Source organism: Schistocerca serialis, chromosome 5 (genome assembly GCF_023864345.2).
Source record: "Schistocerca serialis cubense isolate TAMUIC-IGC-003099 chromosome 5, iqSchSeri2.2, whole genome shotgun sequence".
Taxonomy (NCBI): domain Eukaryota; kingdom Metazoa; phylum Arthropoda; class Insecta; order Orthoptera; family Acrididae; genus Schistocerca; species Schistocerca serialis.
Window position 1 is genome coordinate 72,315,917 of NC_064642.1, and position 25,781 is coordinate 72,341,697.

The following is a 25,781-nucleotide window of genomic DNA, read 5'->3' on the forward strand; positions in this document are numbered from 1 at the left end:
CATGACTGATTTCACAGGTAGCCCTGCCTTTGATGGGATAGGTGATGTTAGTGACCAGACTGGAGTAGAGGGTGATGGGAAGATGTATGGGACAAGTCTCGCATCTAGGTCTACAGGGGTATGAGCCAAGAGGTAAGGGTTTGGGAGCAGGGGTTGTGTAAGGATGGACAAGCATATTGTGTAGGTTCAGTGGACAGCGGAATACCACTGTGGGAGTGGTAGGGAGGATAGTGGGCTGGACATTTCTCATTTCAGGGCACGACGAGAGGTAATTGAAACCCTGGTGGAGAGTGTAATTTAGGCATCAGTAGTGACGAGCAGAACACCATGTGGTAAAGGGGCAGGAACTGTGGAAAGTTGGTGGAGGAAATGGTTGGTATCTTTTATGTAGGAGGGTAGGTTCCGGGTAATAGGTTGAAGGTGTTTGTCTGTGAATGCAGAGATTCTCTCAGTGGGAGCACAGTAACTGGCCACAATGAGGCGTTCTGGGTGGTTAGGTTTATGGACTTTAGGAAGCATGTGAAAGGGGTGGGGGCACCAGGCCTGCAAACTGGTCTTTCTTCCATTTGCCTTGCCTCCTTTAATTAAGGACGAGTTTAGTACTAGTGGTGACCTAGATGCAAGACCTGCCCCATACATCATCCCACCACCACCTACTCTTGCCCGCTCACTAACATCACATATCCCATCAAAGGCAGGGCTACCTATGAAACCAGTCATGTGGTCTACAAGCTGAGCTGCAACCACTGTGCTGCATTCTATGTAAGCATGACAACCAACAAGCTGTCTGTCCACATGAATGGCCACAGACAAATTGTGGCCAAGAAACAAGTGGACCATCCTGTTGCTGAACTTACTGCCAAATATGATATCCTTCATTCAATGACTGCTTCACAGCCTGTGCCATATGGATCCTTCCCATTAACATCAGCTTTTCTAAACTGCGCAGGTGGGAACTTCCCTGCAATACATCCTACGTTCCCGTAACCATCCTGGCCTCAACCTTCGTTGGTCACTGTCCTTACCTATCCAGTCCCTTCCCTGTTCCCACTCCAGCACTCATTCATTCATCCATTCCCATTTCCAGTCAGCATTTGCTAAAAATAGCAGTTGCGATAGCTTTGTCATTTCCTTCGTAAAAATCTTGTATTGAGCACGGTTTTTCCAGTATCCAGGAGAGGCATACAAGTAGGTGGCTTGGATCTTCTTCAGCCCCGCAGTTGCAAGAGGTGTCTGCACTCGCTGGAAGGATTCCCCATTTCATCAGATTGGTCTTGCATCGGTTGGGCGCCCACTCTTAGGCTGTTGAGGAACCTCTGCACGGGCTATTGTAGGTTTGCACCAGGAGCTAGTTCTTTTGGTGGTACATCTACGGGCAGTGAGCTCTTCCATGTTGCAAGATGAATTGTCTCCAGTGGCGCAGTCCTAGCAAGGAAACTTGCGGGATTGCAGCAGTGGCCCTCTGGATATTGGGTGAGGTTATTCCAATAATCGGATACAGTTTCTGCACTGGTGTTGGCTTCAAGCATCTTGAGATGATCCTTGCAGTATTGTTGACCACAATATCGACTTGCTTAGCATGAGTTGAAGCGTTCCACATGGGAGCAGCATATGCAGTGACTGATACACAAAGCGCAGGTGCAGATGTCCTTACAAGGTGCGGATTGACTCCCCAGCTGCTGCCAATCAGCTTCTTAAGTATCCCACTGCGAGCAATGACTTTATGTTTAGACATTGCTGTATGCTAGAGCCCTGTCCAGTGTGACACCTAGGTAGACTGGTGTTGGGCAATTTTACAGTTGCTCTCCTCGCCGTATGATGTCCGGCTTTTGCGGCACTTCCCTGTTTTGTACGTAGAGGTGCCTTCTACTTCAGTTTTACTGGGATCGGGCTTCAGGTGGTTGGCATCATAGTACTTGGAGAGTTCATCCATTGCTAGAGACAGTTTTCTCTCTACTTCTTTAAAGGTTGGCCCCTGAACAGCTACTGCTGTGTCATTGGCATAGATGAAAGAGCGTAGTACTTGCTGGTATTGGCTGATCGTTTATGTATATATTGTACAGTACTGGAGCAAGCATACTGCCTTGGGGAAGTCTGTTCTTCTGTTTCCACCATCTACTCCTCTTACCCTGTAATGAAGTTAGAATTTTCTGTTCTGAAGGATGGTACTAATAAGGGATGTTAGTTGGTAGTCCTTAGTAAGGTTGTATAATTTCTTTAACAGTTTCTTATGCTTCACAGTGTCTTATGCAGCTGTTAGATCAATAAAAGCGACTCCAATACTCTCACCACGTTCAAAACCATGTTCAATGTGCTGGGTTAGTTTCAAGATCTAACTACAGCACGATTTGCCAGCATGAAAGCGTGTTGTTGTGGGATAAACTTCACTTAGAGGGTGGCACTGATTCAACTAAGTACCAGCACTACACAGCCGTCATTCCACCACCACACCCAGTCTTTTTATTTCTCTCCTTTTCCACTACTCCCCACCCCACACCCCCTCTCGATCTCTCCCCCACTCTCCGTGTAACCTGCAGCAGTTCAATGTCCGCCACCCCCACAATACTAGCGCGCACGCGTGCTCTCTTATGTGTGTGTATTGTTGACGAAGGCCAATGGCCAAAAGCTTTAATTACGAGTCTTTGTTGTTGTGCCTATCTGCGACTCGGCATCTCTGCTATATGGTGAGTAGCTACTTTCCTTCTCTTTGTTAGTTTCATTTGAGTGAATGATATTGATGTAGATCTTACATTTGTTCTGTACAACTCGACTGGATTTCTCTCTCTCTCTCTCTCTCTCTCTCTCTCTCTCTCTCTCTCTCTGTGTGTGTGTGTGTGTGTGTGTGTGTGTGTGTGTGTGTGTGTGTGTGTGTGTGTGGTTGGGGGGGGGGGGGGGGAGCAGGCCTGAAAAATAGTCTTCTTCCATTTGCCTTGTCTCCTTTGAATTAAGGACCAGTTCAGTAAAAGTGGTGAATTAAACTCCCAGGTGTCTGAATTTATTCCATATTTTAACCTTAGTAGTCCACTTTCAGACAATGTAGTCCATCACGTTACAACACACACACACACACACACACACACACACACACACACACACACCACACACACAGAGTCAGTCATTCATTGGTCCATAATTTCACTTTTGCAGCATGCTGCATAATATTTTCTGTCATACTTTTCAGTTTATCTTAGTTCAACACTCACAATGGTTTTCTGTGTTGACTCACAGGTCACAATGTCCTTTCAACTCTACTCTGTTGCACTGGTTCTGTCTTTGTTCTTGATGACCCTTTCCAGCCTTAGAGTGAGTAAACTTACGCATCACTGCACCTGAGCTTGCAGTTCATTTGAAACCTCTGACTTACCTCTTCACCTGCCACCAATTATGTTAGTTTAATCAGCACTTTGAGTGCTTGAAACATTTTCATGATAACTGCAAAGGCTCTTTTGGTGGGTTATATCATTTGTATATTTAAAGGCAGTGAAAAGTTTGTGCAAGTCCTTGTGATGTTTATCACATCTTTTCCATGGGAAAAAAATGTGTATGTCTTGTCAGGAGACTGATTGGTTCTTTCATTTTGTACAATCAAAATTTTCATTGACACAGGCACGCAAACATTTTATACTGTTAACCATTAGAAGCACTACCTGAAGCCAATCCTGATGTGCTTCAGTTGTTCTGATGGTGCCACTGGTGACCAGTAACAGTATAAATTGTGAGATTGTGTCAATAAAAATATTAGATGTACTAACTTTTCCCATAGCTTCCTTGAAATAAATGTGTCATTTACAAATGACTACAAGAGAGGAGTGTGATGATTACATATGCCTCCATAATGCACCAAAATGATACACCAGGTGGTCAGCACCCAACGTTCTCAGTTGATACTCATCATTCGTACCTTGCAGATGCTTGTTGGGTAGTTACCAGGATGTACTATGTACATTTTCCAAGTGTGATTAACAATATCATAGAGAGTATTTTACATGCCATAGTAAGGTGGAATTACCACTGTAGTTGTAACAGTATGTCTTTAGCCCTTTTCATTCTTAATGAGCCCATTCGGATTTAGGGACATATTAAAAGTATGTCTCACAGGAGTGAAAGGAGACTAAGTTAGTTATTTACATGTTTCATGTTCTGTTCTCACCTCTCTGCTTTATGGCACATACGTGGGTATTATTTTCTTGGGCTCTGAAAAATAATATCAGTGATCACACATCCATTTCATGGCCATTAAAGACAATGGTTCGCAGGAGAGCTTCTGTAAAGTTTGGAAGGTAGGAGACGAGGTACTGGCAGAAGTAAGGCTGTGAGGACGGGGCGTGAGTCGTGCTTGGGTAGCTCAGTCGGTAGAGCACTTGCCCGCGAAAGGCGAAGGTCCCGAGTTTGAGTCTCGGTCCGGCACACAGTTTTAATCTGCCAGGAAGTTTCATATCAGCGCACACTCCACTGCAGAGTGAAAATATTCTGAATGCCATTTTGTGCATGCCTTCCTCCTCATCGTCTTCACCCCTCCCCCACCCCTGGCCCCCTACCCTTTCCCCAAAGATCATCTAAACAATATGTACCTTTTAAATTAAACAGATGAAATGCATCCATAGGAAAAAGATAGATATTATCAGTTGATCTCTCCTTCTGCTTCTGTTGACACTGTTCAATTTGGAACAGAGTAAGCCTTGTATTCAAATGACCATCCACTTTTCTTTATTAAGCTGTGATGGAAAGGGATCATCATAAAACGCAAAACTGTATGCTTAGCTAGGCGTACTGGATTCTGTATAGACAGATTCCTGTATTTCAGCATAAAGATTGTACCTGGTGTGTGGTAGGTTATATTGAGGCTTTGACAGATTAAGCCATTATTGCATACATTCCAAAATCATTCAGACATTTCAGAATACATCTTGTCGATTGTTGGAGCAAGGAGTATCCCTTGCCAATCAGAGATAAGTATGTGCATTATGAGTTGTTTCAAGTGGAGTCAGTTAATAAGAAACCATGCAGCTTTTAGGGTTACGAAAACAAAATTACATCATAAAAGACCAAGACGTGGTAAAGGTAATTCTTAAACTATTCTACACGTTCTAGATAACCTAGACCTTGGTTTTTGCTGTGTTATGTTATTAGTCGTGTCAGTATAAGCTTCATTAAAGAAATAGCCTAGTGTTGTATCACATTTGTTGGCTTAGCCAACTCCCAGCCAGTTGTCTCTCAACTAACACAGACCTCAAGCTGTGCTACAGATCAGTCCTGCCAACTCAGTCTTAAAAAGAAATCTGATGGTGACATCACTGGTACAATTTCTCATCCTTCCATCTGGGTTTTGTATAGTTTCCTAAATTGATTGAGATGGATTCTGAAATAGGTACTGTTTTGTTCAGTGTAAGATTTGACTATATTTTTCTCCATCTGAGACTTGGCCCTTGTGCTAATGATCAGAAAAAAAATCTTTAATTTTGGCTTCCATTTTATTGGTGGTTGTTTTTTTCCCCTGTTTAGAGTAACCTTACTGTACTACCTTGAGATGTAATATGCTTTAGTAGTTTCATGAATTGGGCTTCCAAAGATACTTACTCATTTTACTCTACTCTATTCTTCTCTTGCAGCATATTACTTGGACCGGCAGGTGATGTCAAGTGCTGTCGCACATTTTAATGTGAGGGAGTGTTGATCCTCAAGTGTGTTTTTAATATTTGGTTGGAAAAGTGGCCCAAAAAGAGTGGATTTGAAGCTTTTATCTGAGTAAACAATACATGTAGATATAAGCAACCACATCGGATTTTAAACCTAACTGGATTATGTATGGTGGATACCACTCTAAAGGTTGTGAACTTCAGCCAATTAAAAATTTTTTCATCAGTTTTATGACTGGTTTCAACCACCATGGACCCAAGTTAAAATGGTCGTTCTCAAATTGCAGATCCAAGAACAAAGTGCATAATGTCTTGGTCCTATTTGAATAGCCTTCTGTAACCTTTGCAGAGCATTTATCAGTTCCAAAACAGGCTAAGGCAGTATTAGTCACAAATTGCAAAGAATCATCTACCTGAACTATTTAGATTATCCCCATCATGAGAGCTGCTGTGCTAAGGCTAGAGTGCCATATTTTGCGATACAATGACACCAATTCATTACTAGAACTACCTAGAAAATATTATCACTGTTGCTGTTGTTGACAGTCAGTGTTCTTGCTTATCTATTTTTTGAGCTGCTATTGGGGAACAGCCGTTATAATCATAATCCATACTAAACAGTTCTTCGTGGTGCTGGACTGAGCATATATGAATTTAATGACCCAGGGCTGGAATGAATGTTCACTCCAGTGAGACTAGGTGCCCAGATTGAATTTTTACACTAAAGTGTTCATACTCAAAATTACATTTTTGCAAGTATATTTTCCTGGGTGGTGTGTGTATTTTTTTTATTACTATATGTACTAACAGGGTCTGAGCAGTGCTTTACTCTCAACTGATACACTATTTTGATAGTGCGGCTAAGATTTTGTCTACTGAATGCATTCATAATGAGTTATTCCATGTAAAGTCTCATTTTAGAAATCATCCCCACCTTACAACTTAGGATTCTGTTTACCAAATATTGGACATGTATCTCTCTGTCCTTGTTATTGGTAATTGTACAACATTGTAGCTCTCAGTATGCAGTCCATACTTCTTGGAGTTCTTTTAGTCAAATATGTTGAAACTTGGATGTGAAAGTTTTTGTCATGATTGGGTGATGTGGGTACATTAGAGTTAGTACATTAGTCCAAATGGTTTATCATATAGGAGATACAGGTGTTTTGATATAGTATTTTGCCACACTTATTGTGGCAAAGTGACGTTTGGTAAAGGTTTTAAAAGAAGCTTTCACATGAAACATTGACAGATCAAAACCGTATGATAGTCCAAGACTCAAATCAACAATTCTCTTACCATCTGAGCAGTACAAGCACATCTCGTGATCCATTGCAGCATCTTTAATTCTGTCAGTAACTTTTCAGCTACTTCCCAAACACACTGTTGAGTAACTTCCTGACAGGGTAAAACTGCGTAGCAGACCAAAACCCGAACTTGAAACCTTGCATTTTGTGATCAATGCTCTAACCAACAAATCATAGGCTGTACCTAAGCCATCCTCAGTGTTGGCCTTTCATCCAGGTGTGATAGTCAAACAGTGTTAGTCAGAGCATTGCTCACAAAAGGCAAGGTTTCAGATTTGAGTTTTGGTCTGGTACACAGTTTTAATCTATCAGGAAGTTACTCAACAGTTCACACTGTGTTACGGGTTGAAAATTCCATTTCGGAAGTTTTCACGCATTAGGCTATATCACCAGCTGTACTTCTAGAACAAAGTTGTTAATTTCAGAGAAAAATATTTGACACAATGTTATTTGCAAAGTTGGTTGTAATTTGTATTTACAACACCAAATTGTCAGATTTTTGGTCACACTAATTCCCCTGTGTTGTCGGTTGGTGTTCTTCGTCAGCTAAGTGTCATATTAGTAATAATCAGGGTTAAAGACATGACTGTCAGGTCATTGGCAATTTTTTCCAGGCACTTGATAGAACTTTGATGCCTAGCAGAGAGAGATAGAGAGAGAGAGAGAGAGAGAGAGAGGGGGGGGGGGGGGAGGGGGGAGTGCTCTCATAACTTGCTGGGAGAATACAGTTATATACCACTTCAAATGAGACTTTGCTTATTGAACCATGCTAGGGCACAAAACCATTGTTTGGGTTATGGATTACTTCTTTAGACCTGGCTGAGAATAAATCAGAATCATGTTTAGTTAAAGTGCCCAGTGGCCCACTGGAAAGATGCTATTCTTGTGTCAAGAGTATGAATTACATGTACTGAGTAGACTAATCACATGTTATCTTTCATGTTTGTATGTGAGTTTATTTTTACTGTGTATTTAGTGATAAGTGAGATAGTCTCCCCTCGTAGATACTGCTTATCCATCAGGCTTATTGCGTTATGCCTCCTGACTCGTATTTCCAATCTGAATACTTGCTACATATCTTGTTTTGTTTTACCAGAGTTATATATACCTATTTTTCAATATGAAAAATATATGAAGTATTGAAACAGTTCTAGCTGGGGTACTCTTTGAGATACCAAAAACTTCGTTATAATAGTTTTTTAAATGATGAAATTGGAGGAGTGTAACAAATTTAAAAACTGTAATACTCTTTAAATTTAATTTATACCTGCCACACAATTGTGTATCTCAAAACAGTTACACTGTTAATACTCCATCATTTACTCATGTTGACATGAGTCATTAGCGACCACACTGTTTTTCTCTGATTGTTTGGTCAGTAGGTCTAAGCTCTTTGGTTGAGAGCTGAGGGTAAAAGATGTAAGAGCTAAGAAAAGTGAAGAATGAAGCAACAAAGTGAAGTAAATGTTGCTAAAAGTCTGGATCAAAAAAAGCTATAAATATAAAGTCCATTTGAATTGCCTGATTTGTGCACATTTGTATCTGTAAATCTGCATTAGCAACATTGCTTGCCAGTTTCTTCAGTCTAGGTACCAGGCTTCTTAGATCGAAAGGGATGAGGGGGGGCTCATCAGAGGAATTATAGCTCGTGCAGAGGCATACAGACAGTTGTTTTTCCCAGGTTGCTGTCCTTACTGACTGGAATGTAGTTTGTATTTTGCGTGATATTATGTTTTATCTCTTTTAAATTCTTTATAACTTATTTATGTTTTTCTGAAATAAAAGATGCAAGGAAGGGGGAGGACTGAAGACTTTTGAAAGAGGGGTCTGCAGGAATCTGTTTGTCATGCATGGTGCATTGCTCTTATACAGTAGTTGTTTTTTGGTTCAAGATAATGACTGAGCTAACAGTTGCACTACCCCAGAATGTAGTCCCATATTTTAGAATTCTGTGGAACTGGGCAAAGTATGCAGTTGAAACAGTGTGGAATCTTGCTTTGTGTGGAAGTAAATGTAGGTTGGCGCATACTCTTTTCTGTGTCACATTTGCTTTTGTTACGTGTATTCACCATTCAAAATCATGTTGAAGCCATATTCCTAAACATTATGTTTCCAATGAGGGTGTCATCACTCTGCTGACATTTGTCACATAAGTTATGGCAACTTCCCCCATTAAACAGAAGTTTTAAAAAGTTGTTTTGGATGTATTTATTATTAGCTTATTTCCATCTAACCAGTCATTTAGCCAGTCTGTAGCTTTATTTATGTTTGGTAGTTGTCTGGAGGTTTTCACTGTAACAAAGATGCTAGTATCATCTGCTAACATGGTATTTACTTGTGATTCAGTGCTTAGATCCGAGTTGGCTATGTACAGAAGGAAAAAGAAAAAGATTAGGCTCGAGGTGGATCCTTGAGGGATCCACTTTTTATTTTTCCTGCATCTGAAAAATATTTTCTTAGTGCTATCAGTTAGTTTCAAGTGTTGTTATTACTTTCTGTTTCTTATTTGTTAAGTATGAGCAGAACCATTATAATGCAGTTCCTGTAATGCCATACTTTTTTCTAGCCTTTCCAACAGGATTTTGTAGTCCAAAATGTCAAAAGCTTCACTTAGATCTAAGAAAATTCCAGCAGCATTTTGTTTTTTGTCCATTGCTTCTAGCGTGTTTTGTAAAAAATTATAGAGCGCATTAATCATAGATTTATTTTTCTAGAAGCCATGCTGACCATCAGTAAGGAATATGTTCTTGTCCAGGAATTTCATTAACCTTGTTACACATGATTCTTTCAGTGATTTTAGCAAAACTTGATAATAAAGAGACTGGTCTACAGTTTGTAAATTATAAAATCTGAAAGATCATCAGTTCCCGAGGACATTTTTTGATGGTTTTTGCTATGTGGATGATTTCTTTTGGGGTTGTTTCATAGTGAGAGATTGCATAGAGGCAAGAATTTACTTTGTTCTGGTGGATGTGTGGACTACCTCTCTTACTTCTGATTATTAGATTATTAGATTTTTAGTTTTGTCTGCATAGAACTGAATGAAGAGATTTGCAATCTCTTGTTGTCACAGTTCAGGGCGATATTTTCCTTTTTGCTATTTCCTTCCTGTTTTATTACTCTCCAGTGCTTTTATTTTCTGACTGTGACACAAACTTATCATTATCCATTCTTTTTGTCTGTTGTATGACTTGTTTGTGTATCTGAATATATTTTGTAACTTACCAAATGAAAGCGTTGGTATGTTGATACACACATAAATAAACACACACACACACACACACACACACACACACACACACACACACACACAAAATTCAAGCTTTCGCAACCCACGGTTGCTTCATCAGGAAAGAACCGTGGGTTGCGAAAGCTTGAATTTTGTGTGTGTGTGTGTGTGTTTGTGTTTATTTGTGTGTCTATCAACATACCAACACTTTCATTTGGTAAGTTACATCATCTTTGTTTTTAGATATATTTTTCCCACGTGGAATGCCTCCCTCTATTATATGAATATATTTTGTTTTTTAACTGTTAAGGAGAGGGGATATGTTGTGGTACTTTTTTTAAAAAAAAAATCAACAGTTCTCTTTTTGTGCTGCTTGAGACTTTTATGCCTCTTGTTATCCATGTCTGTACTTTTGGGCTTTTGTTACCAACCCCTGTGTTTTGAGAAGAAACAATGTTTCAAAATAATAATTGAAAATATCAGCACTTCTCAAACATTCATGCATCTGAGAAACTTTTACCCACCTTTCTCTTGGTAACAAGTGAATGAAAATTTCTATGCTCTGTGTTTTGAACCTTCTTGCAGTCAAAGTTCTTTTATGTTGTGCAAATTATGATATTATCAAAGTTGAGAAAGTTTGTTGCTGTCATAGTTCTTAAATCAATTGCACGAAAAACATACTCAAATTTTCTTATTAAAAGTGTGTAATATTAGTGTTAACTTAATTGTACACATGATCTTTTGACTGTAGGGTTTATACATTGCTGAAGTGTGACACATTCCACTTATTAACTTTTTGTTTTGCTTTAATTTGCTGCTGGGTGATTCTGTGGTTATGGACATTACATTTGTCAATCGACAAAGATGTATTAACATGAAAATAAACAGATAGACCAAAATATGAACAATGTATAGCCAAAGTTTGATGAAACAGGCTGTTTTCATTTGCCACTAAACAAACGTACAGTAAGTGTTACAGATGTAATAAAACCTCTGCTTCTCATGGAATTACCCTGGTGTGAACATAATTGTAGGACGGAAGTCTTATTGTTAGATCAGTGCCTATGCTTCCAATATGTGGTTGTGTTGTCAGTGATTTTGGTTGATGCTCCTTGCAAATTAATCATTTATTGTTCATTTTCTTTTTTCAGCTCTGCATTTGATACAAAACTTCAAATAAAGGTTGCTATAAAAAAACTAGCACGTCCGTTCCAGTCTGCAATCCATGCGAAAAGAACATACAGGGAATTGAGAATGTTGAAGCACATGAACCATGAAAATGTAAGTAGTAGATGCTAATTTCATGAAACAAGAAAAATGGAATACAGAAATGTTAATTTTGCACAAAGAAAGACAGTATTTTCAACTTCAAGTACATCCTGTAGAAATATGTATACAAGACACACTCAAGGAAAGCCCAACTTTCGGTAGAATCAGTTCCATCTTCACAGAGAGAGTAGGAAGCCCAATATGGTGGACGGTGAGTAAAAGGAAGCAGGGATAATCTGCGTGATCACCCCTCTCTTTCATACCTTCCCTCTTTTCCTGTCAAGAGAAAGACACATAGTTCTAAATGATTCTTGTGCAAGGGATTCACAGTTTGACTGTGAGCGAACACGAGCCCCTTGCCATCGCAATGGTATTACCTATTCTGCAATATAATTTGAGCTTCTGACTGTCCTCTACTTCCTTTTTCCCCAAGGAGCTTACATTTGGTGGCTCTGGGGTTTCCAAAAAAAAAAAAGGGGGGGGGGGGGGGAAGAGATGGGAAGGGGGGTTGCAGATCAACGCTGTCAGCTGTCTTATGCCTTAAGCTCTGAGCTTAATTCAGTAAACACTGAGTGTGTATATAAACCACAATCTCAAGGTGAGCTGTGTGCCAATGTGGATGATGGCTCTGAGGAGGAACAGTCATTGTGTGCAACTTTAGGGCATGTCACATTCCAGTTCTCTTTAGGCTTGTTTATTTATTTATTTATTTTCTGTCCATATAATAAAAGTTTTCGGACATTGTCAGGAAAATTTAGATTACATTACACATATACAGTAAAATATTTACATTCTTTCATAACAACATATGGACCAGTCACATGTCTGTACATATTATTTTTCAAAAGGGCACTACAAGTAGGTTCCTCTATAGTGTAAAACAATTTAGCTTATATTTATAATAGTACAATACACATAATACAGTGTATAATTATATTCTTTCATACCACTGATAGATTGGAGACATTGTCTATATACACTGTTTTCCACCAGAGATGTGGGGCTTTGCATAGATTTATCACCCTTTCCCCAGCTGTTGCTTGTGGAATAACTATGGACTCTACTAACTTAGCCAGAACCACTGTTCATGGTAAGAGTTTACTATCAGCAGTACAACACCCAAAATGAGATCAAATAGATAGCCTTCAGGACAACAGATTTAACATGTATAAAAATACAGAATGAAATTTTCACTTCACAGCGGAGTGTGCTATGATATGAAACCTCCTGGCAGACTAAAACTGTGTGCCGCATCAAGACTTGAACTTGGGACCTTTGCCTTTTGCAGGCAAGTGTTCTACCACTGGTCACAAGTTCGAGTCTTGATCTGGCACACAGTTGTAATTTGCCAGAAAGTTTCATGTATAAAAATAGTTGTAACAGGTCAGCCATAGTGGTAATCAACATTTGCCTTTTTCTCAAAAGAGACAGAGGCACCTATGAATAATTGTCGCCCTTCAATGTGCGCAAAGTTTTGGAAACTGTATCGGGATTGTTGAAAAGAATGAAAAACCTATGTTCTCATTTAAAAAAAAAAAAAACATGGCTGATCAAGTACCATAGCTCTTGGATGCTAAACAGCGTGTGGAGTGTGTTATACACTCATTGTAACACACTAGAGATGGGTCATTCACTAGGGAACAGTTCACTGAACTGAGTGGAAGAACTAAGGAATGACTTCTAAGAAAAGATTGTTCACTATTACCTTCAGGTCCCTCGTATTCCGACTTCGGTTTTGTTTGGTCGGTCTTGGTTCTGTTTGTTGTCTCTTGTTTTTGGGTGGTCACTCATTAGTAGTGTTAGCTGCACACTTCTTATATTCAATTACAGCTCATTTCATTCGTTGCATTCACCTATTCTTGTTTAGTTTCAAACCTTTCTCAGAATCATTACGTCTAGTTCTTTTACACTGTTCAGCATCCATGACTGATAATTTATAATTTTGCTATAATTGTTGACTGAAAGTAAGACAACAATTCACTATTCATTGCATTATTATTATTATTATTATTATTATTATTTATGTGCCAGCGCATTTTTTTGAAAATGAAATGCCACTTAGGCATTTACAAATAACATTTATCTGTAACTTTATTTTAGTTTGGAATCAAGCAGTGGAAAATCCAGGCTGTATAACAACAATATGAAAATGATAAACTATTATTCACCACATAGAGGATATGTTTGGTCACAGACAGGCACAGTGAAAAATAATGCCATAAACATTCAGTTGTCAGAATAAGTCCTATATCAGATGTAGAACACTACACACATTCACACAAGTGCAACTCACACACACACACGGCCACTATCACTCCTCGGCACTAAGGGCTGATTGCGTCTGAGAGGGCTAGCAATGTTTGCTAGGGTGGATAGTAGGTGTACGTGAGAGGTATGGGACTGTGGGAGGGGGGATAGCAGGGTAAGGTGGGGAAAGACGTTAGTGCTACTTGTGGGAGTGTGCGGGGATGTGGTGGAGACAGGACAGGTCTGCTTGGAAGGGGTGCAGGGGGAGAGGGGGAGGAAGTAAGCAGAGAAGGGGAAAGTATATGCAGGTGCACTGGCAGGAAAGATGCGTGTAGTACTAAAATGGAAATACGGAGGAGGACAGGCAAGTGGAGTATGAAATTAAGTTAATTTATCAAAACAGTTCCCTATGCCAACTTCACTTTTCAGCTCCTGAGGCAGACCTGGTAATCCTTTAAAGGGATTAAAGGGCAGTCTGACTACCTCAGGTGCATTCTAATCTGCTTCATTTACTCAAGTCTCCAACTTTTTTTGTTCCAGTTTGTGTCTTCAGGTGAACGCACAAATGATATTTAATGAGAGGACTTTACAGACTGTTGTATTTCGGTTTGCTTTACTTTTAGGATTTGAAAGTTTGTTCCCGAGATTGATTTCCTCAAGCAGCACTAAGCAATTGTCAAAAATCTCAATAAATTGGCTTTGAAAATTGGGAGTTATCGGACTCTGTTAACAGTAAAACAATTCTGTCATCTGTATAGGTACCAATAGCTGATTGTGTAGCATAGCAGTTTTGTAAATGTGAAGTTACTTTTTCAGATGTAACTAACTGTAATCTTTTTACTTGCATTTCCATATATATTAACAATGGACATGTTAATTACCAAATACTGAATTACATTTTTAATGAAATAATGTCTTTTACTTTTAATTACTAGTCATATAAAAATAAATTAAAATTTATACAGACATGTTATTGTGCAATTAGATAAAAAGGAATGATGAATGAATAATAATGAATGGGTCCCATGAAAGACTAGCCTCCAGTGATCTAGTTCCCAAAGATGAATGAATTTGGCCACCTCAATAGCACACCTGACGTAATTCCAATGAAGGAGTCATATACTGTAAGGATATTTTGGTCAGCACCACAAAAGAACTATAGAAGGTGGAGGAAGATGAGTAGTGGATATCAGAAATATAAAGAAAAGAATGAGCAGCATACTCACTTCCAGTGGACAGAAGCTACCAGACTGTTATTGCTCAATGTAAATGGTTCAGTGTTATTACATTTGGGGCTGCACACAAGCCCACCAAGAGTAACGCAAAGAGTGCCCATATTTGACAGTGTCCAGCCTTCGTGGACAGAAAGAGAATCTACTAAATAATCAGCAGATGCCATAGAGAGACACAAAGTAGCACAGCCCATTGCATGTATGAAGTCATTGACAACAGTGGCCAAACATATCACTCCAAAATCGCCAGCACAGAAACTTTTATATGATTACTAATATCTGCTTGTGTACCTACAAATGAAACTGTGGAGCTGCACAACATCATCATCATCATCATCATTTAAGACTGATTATGCCTTTCAGCGTTCAATCTGGAGCATAGTCCCCCTTATAAAATTACTCCATGATCCCCCATTCAGTGCTAACATTGATGCCTCTTCTGATGTTAAACCTATTACTTCAAAATCATTCTTAACCGAATCCAGTTACCTTCTCCTTGGTCTACCCCGACTCCTCCTACCCTCTACTGCTGAACCCATGAGTCTCTTGGGTAACCTTGCTTCTCCCATGCGTGTAACATGCCCCCACCATCTAAGCCTGTTTGCCCTGACTGCTACATCTATAGAATTCATTCCCAGTTTTTCTTTGATTTCCTCATTGTGGACACCCTCCTGCCATTGTTCCCATCTACTAGTACCTGCAATCATCCTAGCTACTTTCATATCCGTAACCTCAACCTTATTGGTAAGGTAACCTGAATCCACCCAGCTTTCGCTCCCATACAACAAAGTTGGTCGAAAGATTGAACGGTGCACAGATAACTTAGTCGTGGTACTGACTTCCTTCTTGGAGAAGAGAGTAGATCGTAGCTGAGAGCTCACTGCATTAGCTTTACTACACCGCGCTTCCAGTTCTTTCACTATGTTGCCATCCTGTGAGAATATGCATCCTAAGTACTTGAAACTGTCCACCTGTTCTAACTTTGTTCCTCCTATTTGGCACTCAATCCATTTATATCTCTCTCCCACTGACGCTACTTTCGTTTTGGAGATGCTAATCTTCATACCATAGTCCTTACATTTCTGATCTAGCTCTGAAATATTACTTTGCAAATTTTCAATCGAATCTGCCATCACAACTAAGTCGTCTGCATATGCGAGACTGCTTATTTTGTGTTCACATATCTTAATCTCACCCAGCCAGTCTATTGCTGCACCACTTAATAAATCAATAAACATAGTCAAATAAGAAAGAACAGCAGGTGAAAGAACCCAAAGGTGCCACAACCAGTTGTGCTCTCTGCTGAGTTCGTAGCCATTACTCGACCTCTAAAACACATCAATACCGAGCAAATGAGAATATCCTCCAGTGTTGTGATGCAATGACTTGCCCACAGGTTGCTGATCAGTAAATCACACAGGCATAAAACTCAGTACTTGCAGACAGAGATGCCATCCTGATCATGTTTATTCACTTACCAAGGCACATGGGCATTTTAGGAAATGAAATTGTCATCGAAATCTAGGAGTGTAAAACAGTAATCAAAAGACCTTGCAATGTGTTGCACTGATATGAGAGTACAACTGTGGTATTTCATCATAAAGGCATAATAAGGACAGTGGCAAGCCACAACAATCACTTAGTAATTAAGAATATTTAACGTTACAATGGTCAATTGCAAAACTTGTAAATGGACCTTTACGAAAGAACCTGCCACAATACACAGACTTCACATTGCCACATCAGGTGTGTCCAAACTTTATCCCACAGTGAGCAGATCTACCCCAGTGCTAATGTGGTACTGCCTCTACAGTTGCCCATGTACTCAGGGTGCACACTCTTGTCCAACCTGAAGAGGAAGTTGAATCTTAACAACTGCTTACTCCCCATACACCTGACAGTGAAATTACTGTCAGGTGAGCTGTCTCTGTCATGAAAGGAAGTGACTCCTTCCACAAAAATTTAATTATCTCCCGAGTTCCGTAATGGATTGATTGGGTAAGGAAGAATCAGTTTGGAATGGATCTCCAACTAGGTTCTCCATCTACCTCCGATATCTCTAAACTCGTCGCAATATTGTTGGTCTAATATGTATACTGTGAAGGTGGAGTACCAACTTTACTCCAGATGAAAAATTGTGAATGACCTGAGTACATCTTAACACCAATCTTTAATTTGAGCCAGGTATGCATGAATGGTGTGCCTTTCCCTTCAAAAATGACCTGTAGAACCTCCAGGTAAACCCTCTTGCATCCTTATTCTCCAAGACTATCATCAACATAGAACTCAGGTTCTCTGGTTAGCCCATGTTTTACATGATATGTTGCAGTAACTTATCTTGCAACAAGACCTCAATGTCAGTGGAAAGGTGCCACCTTTCCATCACTTTGTCACGACTGGTGTACCAGCATCCTACAGTTGAAGGGACTAATGGCTGAGCAGTCCAGTCCCCTAATGTGACGGTAATTACTAACATTTAATTATTCCATTCTTAGGTGTCTCATTGGCCAGTGAAATCTTGAGCTACTGAAGAAAATCGTTAACTATCAAATGAAAAATGCGTGAAACTAATAGATTACAAATCATTTCCTCATTTTCATTTTTTCTACAATCTTTAACTATGAATGTCATTTGTCAGAAAGCTTCTAGTGTGTTACACTTATCAGCTAGAAATCTAAGTCAGGTGACAATTTTGCAATAAATGGCTATTGCAAACTCAAAAAAAATTCTCTCTTTGCAATACTGCAGGTGGTGTTTCTTGCCACTATTTGATGTAATTTCAGGTCTTATTCTGTAGTACGTTTGATTTTTTTCATTAGTGATCCTTGCTGCTCTACTGTTATTATTAGTTCACTATGTGTACTTTTGTTAAAACCTTCAATAACAATGAAAATTAAACTTTGTCAGTATCAGTATTCTCTATAGGGCAAAGATCAACGTAACAGCAGTGAGTTAGTTGTTAAAGATTAATCCGAAAGTATTCTTCCTATTGTTATAGGTCTATTGTCTTACTCTAATGAAATGAAGTGTTTGCAAAATTATTTTAACATATTTTATTATGATCCATATTATGAATTGTCAACCATTACTCATATTCCCACACGCCCTACTGGCAGCAGTGGCACCTTCCGCTGCCTCTACCCTGCTATCCCTTGCCCTCCACACCCCACATCTCTCCCTTACCTCCACTACTCAGCTCAACTTGATTGCTGCTCATGTTAAAGTCAGTCACAGTCTGACCTGTCAGTGACTCAATGCCTCCTCTATGTGGTGAGTAGCAATCTCTCCTTTCCAGATTGTTATTAAAGGAAACATGGTTAAGAGGTGTCCAGACATGTTCATGGGAGAGTGACAGTGAAAGTGCAGTATAGTGTGTACCACATAATATCTTAACATGAATGTCAGTGCTCACATGAAAGTCTGTACATGGTGTTGAAATTCTCTCTCTTAGTAGAGCATTATTACTCGACTGACTTCCCATCATCGTATTCAAGGTTTCCCAATTTACGTGGCCTTTTGAAGACTTTGTCCGAAAGCAACCACTCGTTATTACTCACACCCAAGGTTTTTTGATACTACAATATTAAAGTAATGTTCCCATACTTTCAGCAAACCACTATGTTAGCTGGAATCTGTTGGTATGATGAAAACCTACAGTCATTGACAGGAACTCTCGAAAACTCGTTAGCGAAAGAATTATGTGATACCCTGCGGATTGTCAATCCACCGGTATTTGTCGCATCTACCAATATCATTTCATTGGATGCACCATGGACATTGCCATGTCAGACCCAATCCAAGTTGATCAGTGCTGAAAATGACCAAGCAAGAATGCTGCCATGCTACGCAGTGCAAAATAAAGTAACATGGTGGAGATATGAGGATTCAATAGTTGTTCCAGCCAGTGCCTCATCCTATAACAAGGATGAAATGGTGAATAGTGTGATTACTCCCATAGCAAATACTGATCCTTCAAGTGCATTTCAGAAGCGCATGTGCAGTCATGGGTGTGGGATCATGGAAGTTTTTGATGGGGGAAAAGGACAAGAACTGAGGGAAATTACACCCTGTGATTATTAGGAAACTATTTTAAGGCTGTCACCTTTCATAAATGATATTGTTTACATGTATAACACTGGCAAGAACGTAATTCCATTGAAATGAAATCATCTGCAAGTGTTAACGTGTTAGTGAATGCAAGTATTATATGCCAGGAAAAATATTTTGATGATGCCTATGTTCTTAGGCATGTGGTTCCCCAGCCAAGGAGTCCTCCAAAATGTTGACAGAAATAAGCCTGTTTACAGAATTAAATCAACAGCCAGCTGCTACTGTTGTTAGCATAAAGCATTGTGCCAAGAAGCCAATGAAAGATAAGCAAACCCATATTTTGATCTTCACATATATTATTGACTGTTGATGCTCAAGAATTACAAAAATCATTTTCTTAAAAAGTGACGTAAAACCTGAATCGACGCATTTTACCACCTTAAGCCTGTGCTGTAATTATTGCTACTTTTGACGTATCAGCTAGCGAGTATATCCTAATTAAGCATTTGGAATGTGGTGAGACTCCCCCTCTTCTCCTCCCATGCTAACCTACAGCTATGTGCTAACAGAAATGGCATGCATTTTATCGCAGACAGACTGGGCATAGAGTATCGTAGAAGAAGAATGGCTCAGAATGTGAATGTAGTTCACAGTACCAGAATAGAAGGGGGTCTAGAGTAGCAGATTCTTACCCATACAGTAAGAAAGTTAAGAGTGGTCCACATTATTTCCCAGCTTCAAATGTCACAAGTAGTAGGCAAATCCCAGATGTCACGTCAAATGTGTGAGATTAGTAACACTTCCTGGCAGTGTAGTCATCAAAGCCTACCCTTGCCTGAGATTGCAAGTGACGGGCAAAAGCATGTTTTTGAGGGTGCCACAAGCCCATGTTATTCATAAATGGCAGGAGGAGAGAACAACATGGTTCCAGATAACTCAACAGTACTCGATTTGTTACCATAACTATTCACAATACTTAAACTGTCCATAACATATCAGCCAAGTTTGGAGCACCTTAGGGACAATACTCTGACTCAAAATAATTCCCAAGACTTGATGTATGTAAGCTCAGCTTAAGACTAATGTATCAAGCTGACTGAGGTCAACTGGAACCAAATGCCACACCACTTGTTCCATTTAGAAGACTGTATATTCAACCCTTAGCAGTCCACATAGATCAGCTACTTAAATTTTGTATGGCAGAAAATATTAACAGAGATCCAACCATCTCAATTACTTTGTAGCAACCTCAGTGCTCATGTTACAGCTAGAGGTTGCCAGGTGAAAGACATTCGTGATTCAGACTAACTCAGTATCTCCACTATATGGCAAGTAGCAACTTTCCTTCTCATAATATTGTTACTATGACTCATTAATTTTCTTACCAACATAAAGCAAAAATCTTTATTCTTAAGTGACATTTTCCACATTTTGGTATCAACTTCTTATTTCAGAAGCTCAGTTGCAGCTATTTTTATCTGTTCATCTCTCTCTCTGATACGTGACTATGAAGTCTTTAAAAACCTCATGTGATTGAATCATTATTTCATCCTGATCACATTAATAGCAAACTTGCCTCCCCTGCACCATGTAATTGATCCAGTCAAATGAACTGTGACAAATAGAATAGTGAAGGCCATTTGACATGGTTAAAAGAAAATGACTAATCTCCTTCCCTAACTCATTAGATGTATGACAGGCCCCTACTTTATTTTTACATTAGAGAGAGCAACTTCTACGACCATTCCAAAAACATTGCATTGCAGTAATCAGTCTTATTGTTTGGTATGGTGAGGGCTAGAGCAATATTTAGAGTATTTAGACAGCAATCCACACACATTTTCCAAAATACAAACATGTTGATAGCAGTAATTCTTGAAACAATGCCAAAAGAGACAGTTTGCTGTCATTCTGTACCTTACTAAACTACAGTTCTAACATGATAGACATATGATGGAAACTTAAGAGGTTTATGAACAGGAAATATGTTCGTAACATTACAAATGGAGTTTCAAGTTGAAAAGAAGACTTTGTGGACATAATCACCCCTTATCTATTAACCCACAAGAAGTTTTCTTTGGTCCCATGGTGGAAAATTAATTTTTATGCACTCCCGTTAAAATGTTAGTATGTAGGAACTTCAACTGGAAATTGAGCAAAAATTTAACATCTCCCCTGGGGTTGACATTTCTTACCTGATGCTCTCGTATGTGCCATCAGGAGTTTGAACACTTCTGCCTGCTACATGTCTTCAATGAAATGTGGCCTCCATAATCTCTCTTGACAACACAGATCACAAAGACATTGGGCCAGTACTGAGACAAGGAGGAATCTGAACATCCCATATCTTACAGTCCTTTCTCTCCAAGCTCCTACATCATCAATACTCTGAAAAGTATTTTTAAAACATGACTGACTGGTATACTAGCTGGAACACAGCTACTTCTACATACATACTTTGCAAGCCACTCTTTGGTTCATTATAGAGGATACCTTGTACTGCTAGTAGTGATTTCCTTTCCTGTTCCACTCACAGATAAATTAAAAAAAAACATACCCCCCTCCCCTCCCCCCCCCCCTCTCTCTCTCTCTCTCTCTCTCTCTCTCTCTCTCTCTCTCTCTCTCTCTCTCTCTCTCACTCACTCACTCACTGTCACTCTCTTTCTCTTTGTATGACTTGTAGTAGTACAAGGTACATTCTACCATGCACCATACAGTGGCTTTCAGAGTGTGTATGTAAACATAGCTGTGTTACAGCTGGTATACCAATCAGTCATGTTTTAACAATACTTTTCAGAGTTTTGATGATGTAGGAGCTTAGGGAGAAAGGACTATAAGATATGGTATGACCAGACTTCTCCTTATCTCAGTATTGATACAATAACTATAATCAAACAATGGAAACTCCAGACAGGAATTTCAACAGTGCAGGAAAAATTTGTCAAGTTGAAGGCAGGCACAATTAAGACACTTACATAAAGCTTTTGGCCACAGTCTTCATCAGTAAAAGAGCAACACATACCATTCACACACAGAAGCAAGCACACCTCATGCGTACATGACTGCCAACTCCGGCATCATAGGCTGGAATGCATCTATCATCTGGGATGTAAGCAGCAATCTGGATGAGGTGAAGAAAGGGAAGAGATGTAGTGTACGGGTGGAGAGAGAAGTGAATGCTGTCTGTTGGAGTGTGCAGGGACTAGACTGTCAACAGACACCCCATCAGGAAATTGTGGGGGAGGGAGGTAGGGAAAAAAGGAGAGGAATGGGGAAAGACATATGGTTACTTTGACAGGGGGCTGCAAATAAACAGAGTGGGGGATGAGAATGGGGAGGAGCTGGTAGGAAAGAGGGGTTGGAAACTGTTGGGTGGAGGTTTTGGGGACAGTATGTTACCAAAGGTTGAGGCTGGGATAATTGCGGGAGCGGAGAATGTGTTGTAAGGACAACTCCCATCTGCACAGTTCAGAAAAGCTGGTGGTGGAGGGAAGAGTCCAGGTGGCTCAGGTAGTGAAGCAGCCATTGGAATCTAGTGTGTTACGTTCAGCTGCATATTGTGCCACAGGGTGGTTTGTCTTCCTCTTGGCCGCAGTTTGACAGTGACTGTTCTGCCTGGTGGACAGGTGGTTGGTAGTAACACAAACATAAAAAGCTGTGCAATGGTTGCAGCAGAGCTGATAAATGACACGGCTGCTTTCACAAGTGGCTCAGCCCCCGATGGGATAGGATAAAACTGTGACAGGACTGGAATAGGAAGTACTGGATGAATGGATTGGGTCTTCCACAAGAATATGACCCTTGTGGAAAGGGGTTGGGATTGGGAGTGGCATAGGGATGGACTAGGATGTTGTGGAGATTGGCTGGGCGACAGAACACCTCTTTAGGAGACTGAGAAATATCACGGGTAGGATGCTCCTCATTTCAGTGCATGATGATAGAGAATCAAAGCCCTGGTGAAGGATGTTGTTCATTTATTCCAGTCTGGGATGGTATTGGGTGATGAAAGGGACACTCCTTTGTGGCTGGTTCTTGGGGTTGGTGGGAGGATTGGGGGTGTGAACGGAAATGACACAGAAGATCTGTTTGCAGACTAGGTCTGCAGGATAGTGCCTGTCTGTGAAGGCTTTGGTGAGACCCTCAGCATACTGAGCAAGGGAGTTTCTGTCCTTGCAGCTATGCTGTTGCCAGATGGACAGGCTGAATGGGAGGGATGGTTTGGTGTGAAAGAGATGACAGCTGTAAAAATGCAGGTACTGTTGGTGGTTGGTGGGTTTAATGTGGACAGAGGTGTGGATGGAGCTATCAGAGAGGAGGAATTCAGTATCTAGGAAGGTGGCACGCTGCTTGTGGAGGACCGTATGAAGTGGATGGGAGAGAAGATGTTGAGGTTGTGAAGGAACAAAGATAGGCTGTCTTGGCCCTGAGTCCAGATTGTGAAGTTATCATCAATGAATATGTGCAAAAAGAACACCATCAACCCTCCAAGGATTACCATTTGAGTTCATGAAGTGTCTCAGTAATACTCACATGATGATCGAACATATTGGTAACAGATCTAGCAGCATGCCTCTGAATTACTTTGATGTATTCCTTTAAATTTACCTGATGGGGATCCCAAACACTCTAGGAGCATTAAAGAGTATGTCACGCTACTATTCTACAAGCATTCTCTGTTGTAGGTGAGCTATATTTTCCTAAAATCCTCTCAGTAAACCGATGATGAGTATTTGGCTTCCCGACTACCATCAATACATGCTCATTCTATTTCGTGTCACTTTGCAGTGTTATGCCTAGATATTTAATCAATGTGACTGTTATATTGTATTTGAACATTACGGGATTCTTCCAACAAAATGAAGATGAGCATTTGACTTCCCTACTACCAACCAGAAGTGCTCATTCAATTTCATATTGCCTTGCAACATTAAGACTAGATATTTAATTGAAGTGGCTGTGTCAAGCTACACCCTACTAATGCTGTATTTGAATATTACAGGATTGCTTTTCCTACTCTTCAGCATTAACTTAAATTTTTCTATGTTTAGAGCAAGCTGCCGTTAATCACACCAACTAGAAATTTTGTCTATGTCATCTTGCATCCTCCTGTAGTCACTCACGAACTACACCTTCCTGTGCAGCACAGCCTCATCAGCAAACAACTACAGATCGCTGCTCACCTTGTTCGTCAGGTCATTTATATAGGGAATAAGAGTGGTACTATTATGTTTCCCAGGGGCAGTCCATCCAGGTACCCTTGTCACTAATGATCATCCACCACCGAGGACAACACACTCAGCTCTATTACAGTCTTCAATCCACTCACATGTTGAGGAACCTGTTCTGTGTGTTTAGACATTTGTTAATAGTTTGCAGTGGGGCACCATGTCAGCTTATAAGCCCATGCTAATTTGTGGACAGAAGCTTTTGCACCTGAAGCAAATTTGTTACATTAAATCTTGGAATATGTTCACGAATTCTGCTGCAAACCATTGTTAAGGATTTGGTCTGTAATTTTATGGGTCCCTTATTTTACCCGTATTATGAATAGGAATCACCTGCACTTTTTTCCAGTCACTTGGGACTTTGCACTTACTTCTTAGTACTCAAAATGTCTCCAGAAAAGGAAAGTAGACTTGCGATAATCATTCAGTATTTATGACTGACATCTTGACTGTGTTTGTCCAGTTCTGCCATCTCGCCACACTTTTCTTTGATATCTCAGTTGTGTATTATTAGGTGCTATTTCCAGCATAGCACATATGCTACATACTCTTAAAATTACAGATACCAGCACCACAAGCATCTTACAGGCTGCTTCATGCTCAATGAGGATACAATTGATTGAGCATTGAGGTAATAGGCCCATATCAAATATCGTAGGGTTTCATTCAAAAGTTTATCGTTAGCCCAGTAATATGTGCCATATATACGTTTGATATCCATACTTCTCTGGCAGGATGCCTTAAACACATCAATATGCAGACAATTTTCACTTTTACCCAGTGGCCACATCTCTTGTGAGGATACATGTCAGAGATTGTATCATACTGTCATTCCTATTGTAATACTGGACTACTGGCTGACAAAAAATGGCAAGTTAGGGTTATCACTCACTAGTACATACAGATGAAGCTGGGATTTACTCTCAGTAAATGGGACCAGATGATTCCTTGGACTCTCTTCTGTAAAACAGCAGAAGTGTCTTTCCACAGGTGTTATATGTATGAAGCAGATAATATTTTGTTGTGGAGAATCCAAATTTTTTAGCACTCAGTTAATCAGAAACTAGGACAACTACACTAGCTTCTCAAGACAAATTATCATTTCACTGTTGAAAAAGAAATTTTGCTTGTGAATAGCAATCACGTTTTAATAGGAATGCTTTATTACTGTCCATTTCAATGAACAAACCAAGATTTCAAAATTCCTTTTTCTGAGCTACTCATTGCGTGCAACATTAATTTCTTCTCAGAACAGGAAACATAAAAAATTAGCAACGTATTCATGAAAGTCTTCTGCATTCAGTAGTCCGGTGTGATTGAAGTGTTCAGACAGATTAAAAATAACTGATCAATCGTATGTTTCTTTTCACATAATCTCCTGGCAGCATCATATTGCTCAGTCCTCATTCAGATCATGACTGTTTTGTCAGCTGCAGAAGTAGATTCCACAAGTTAGTGGAAACTTTTTTTTTTTGTGTCTTCAGCAAATACTTGCAACAGTTTAGCATGTTCAGTACTGGTACGAAAATGTTAATGCTGAAAAGGAGAAACGTGCAAAGGCGGCTGGGCCGAAACAAAAGTGCCGT

At 39.8% G+C, this 25,781-nt stretch overlaps 1 protein-coding gene across 2 annotated transcripts in view; it reads left to right on the forward strand.

Moving 5' to 3' along the window:
- LOC126480984 (mitogen-activated protein kinase p38b) overlaps nt 1-25,781 on the forward strand; it is a 97,104-nt gene that overhangs the window by 9,436 nt on the left and 61,887 nt on the right. For both annotated transcript variants that reach the window (XM_050104422.1, XM_050104423.1), the window contains exon 2: nt 11,324-11,453. In XM_050104422.1, coding sequence (XP_049960379.1) covers nt 11,324-11,453 — 130 coding nt within the window. The remainder of the gene's footprint in view (nt 1-11,323; nt 11,454-25,781) is intronic.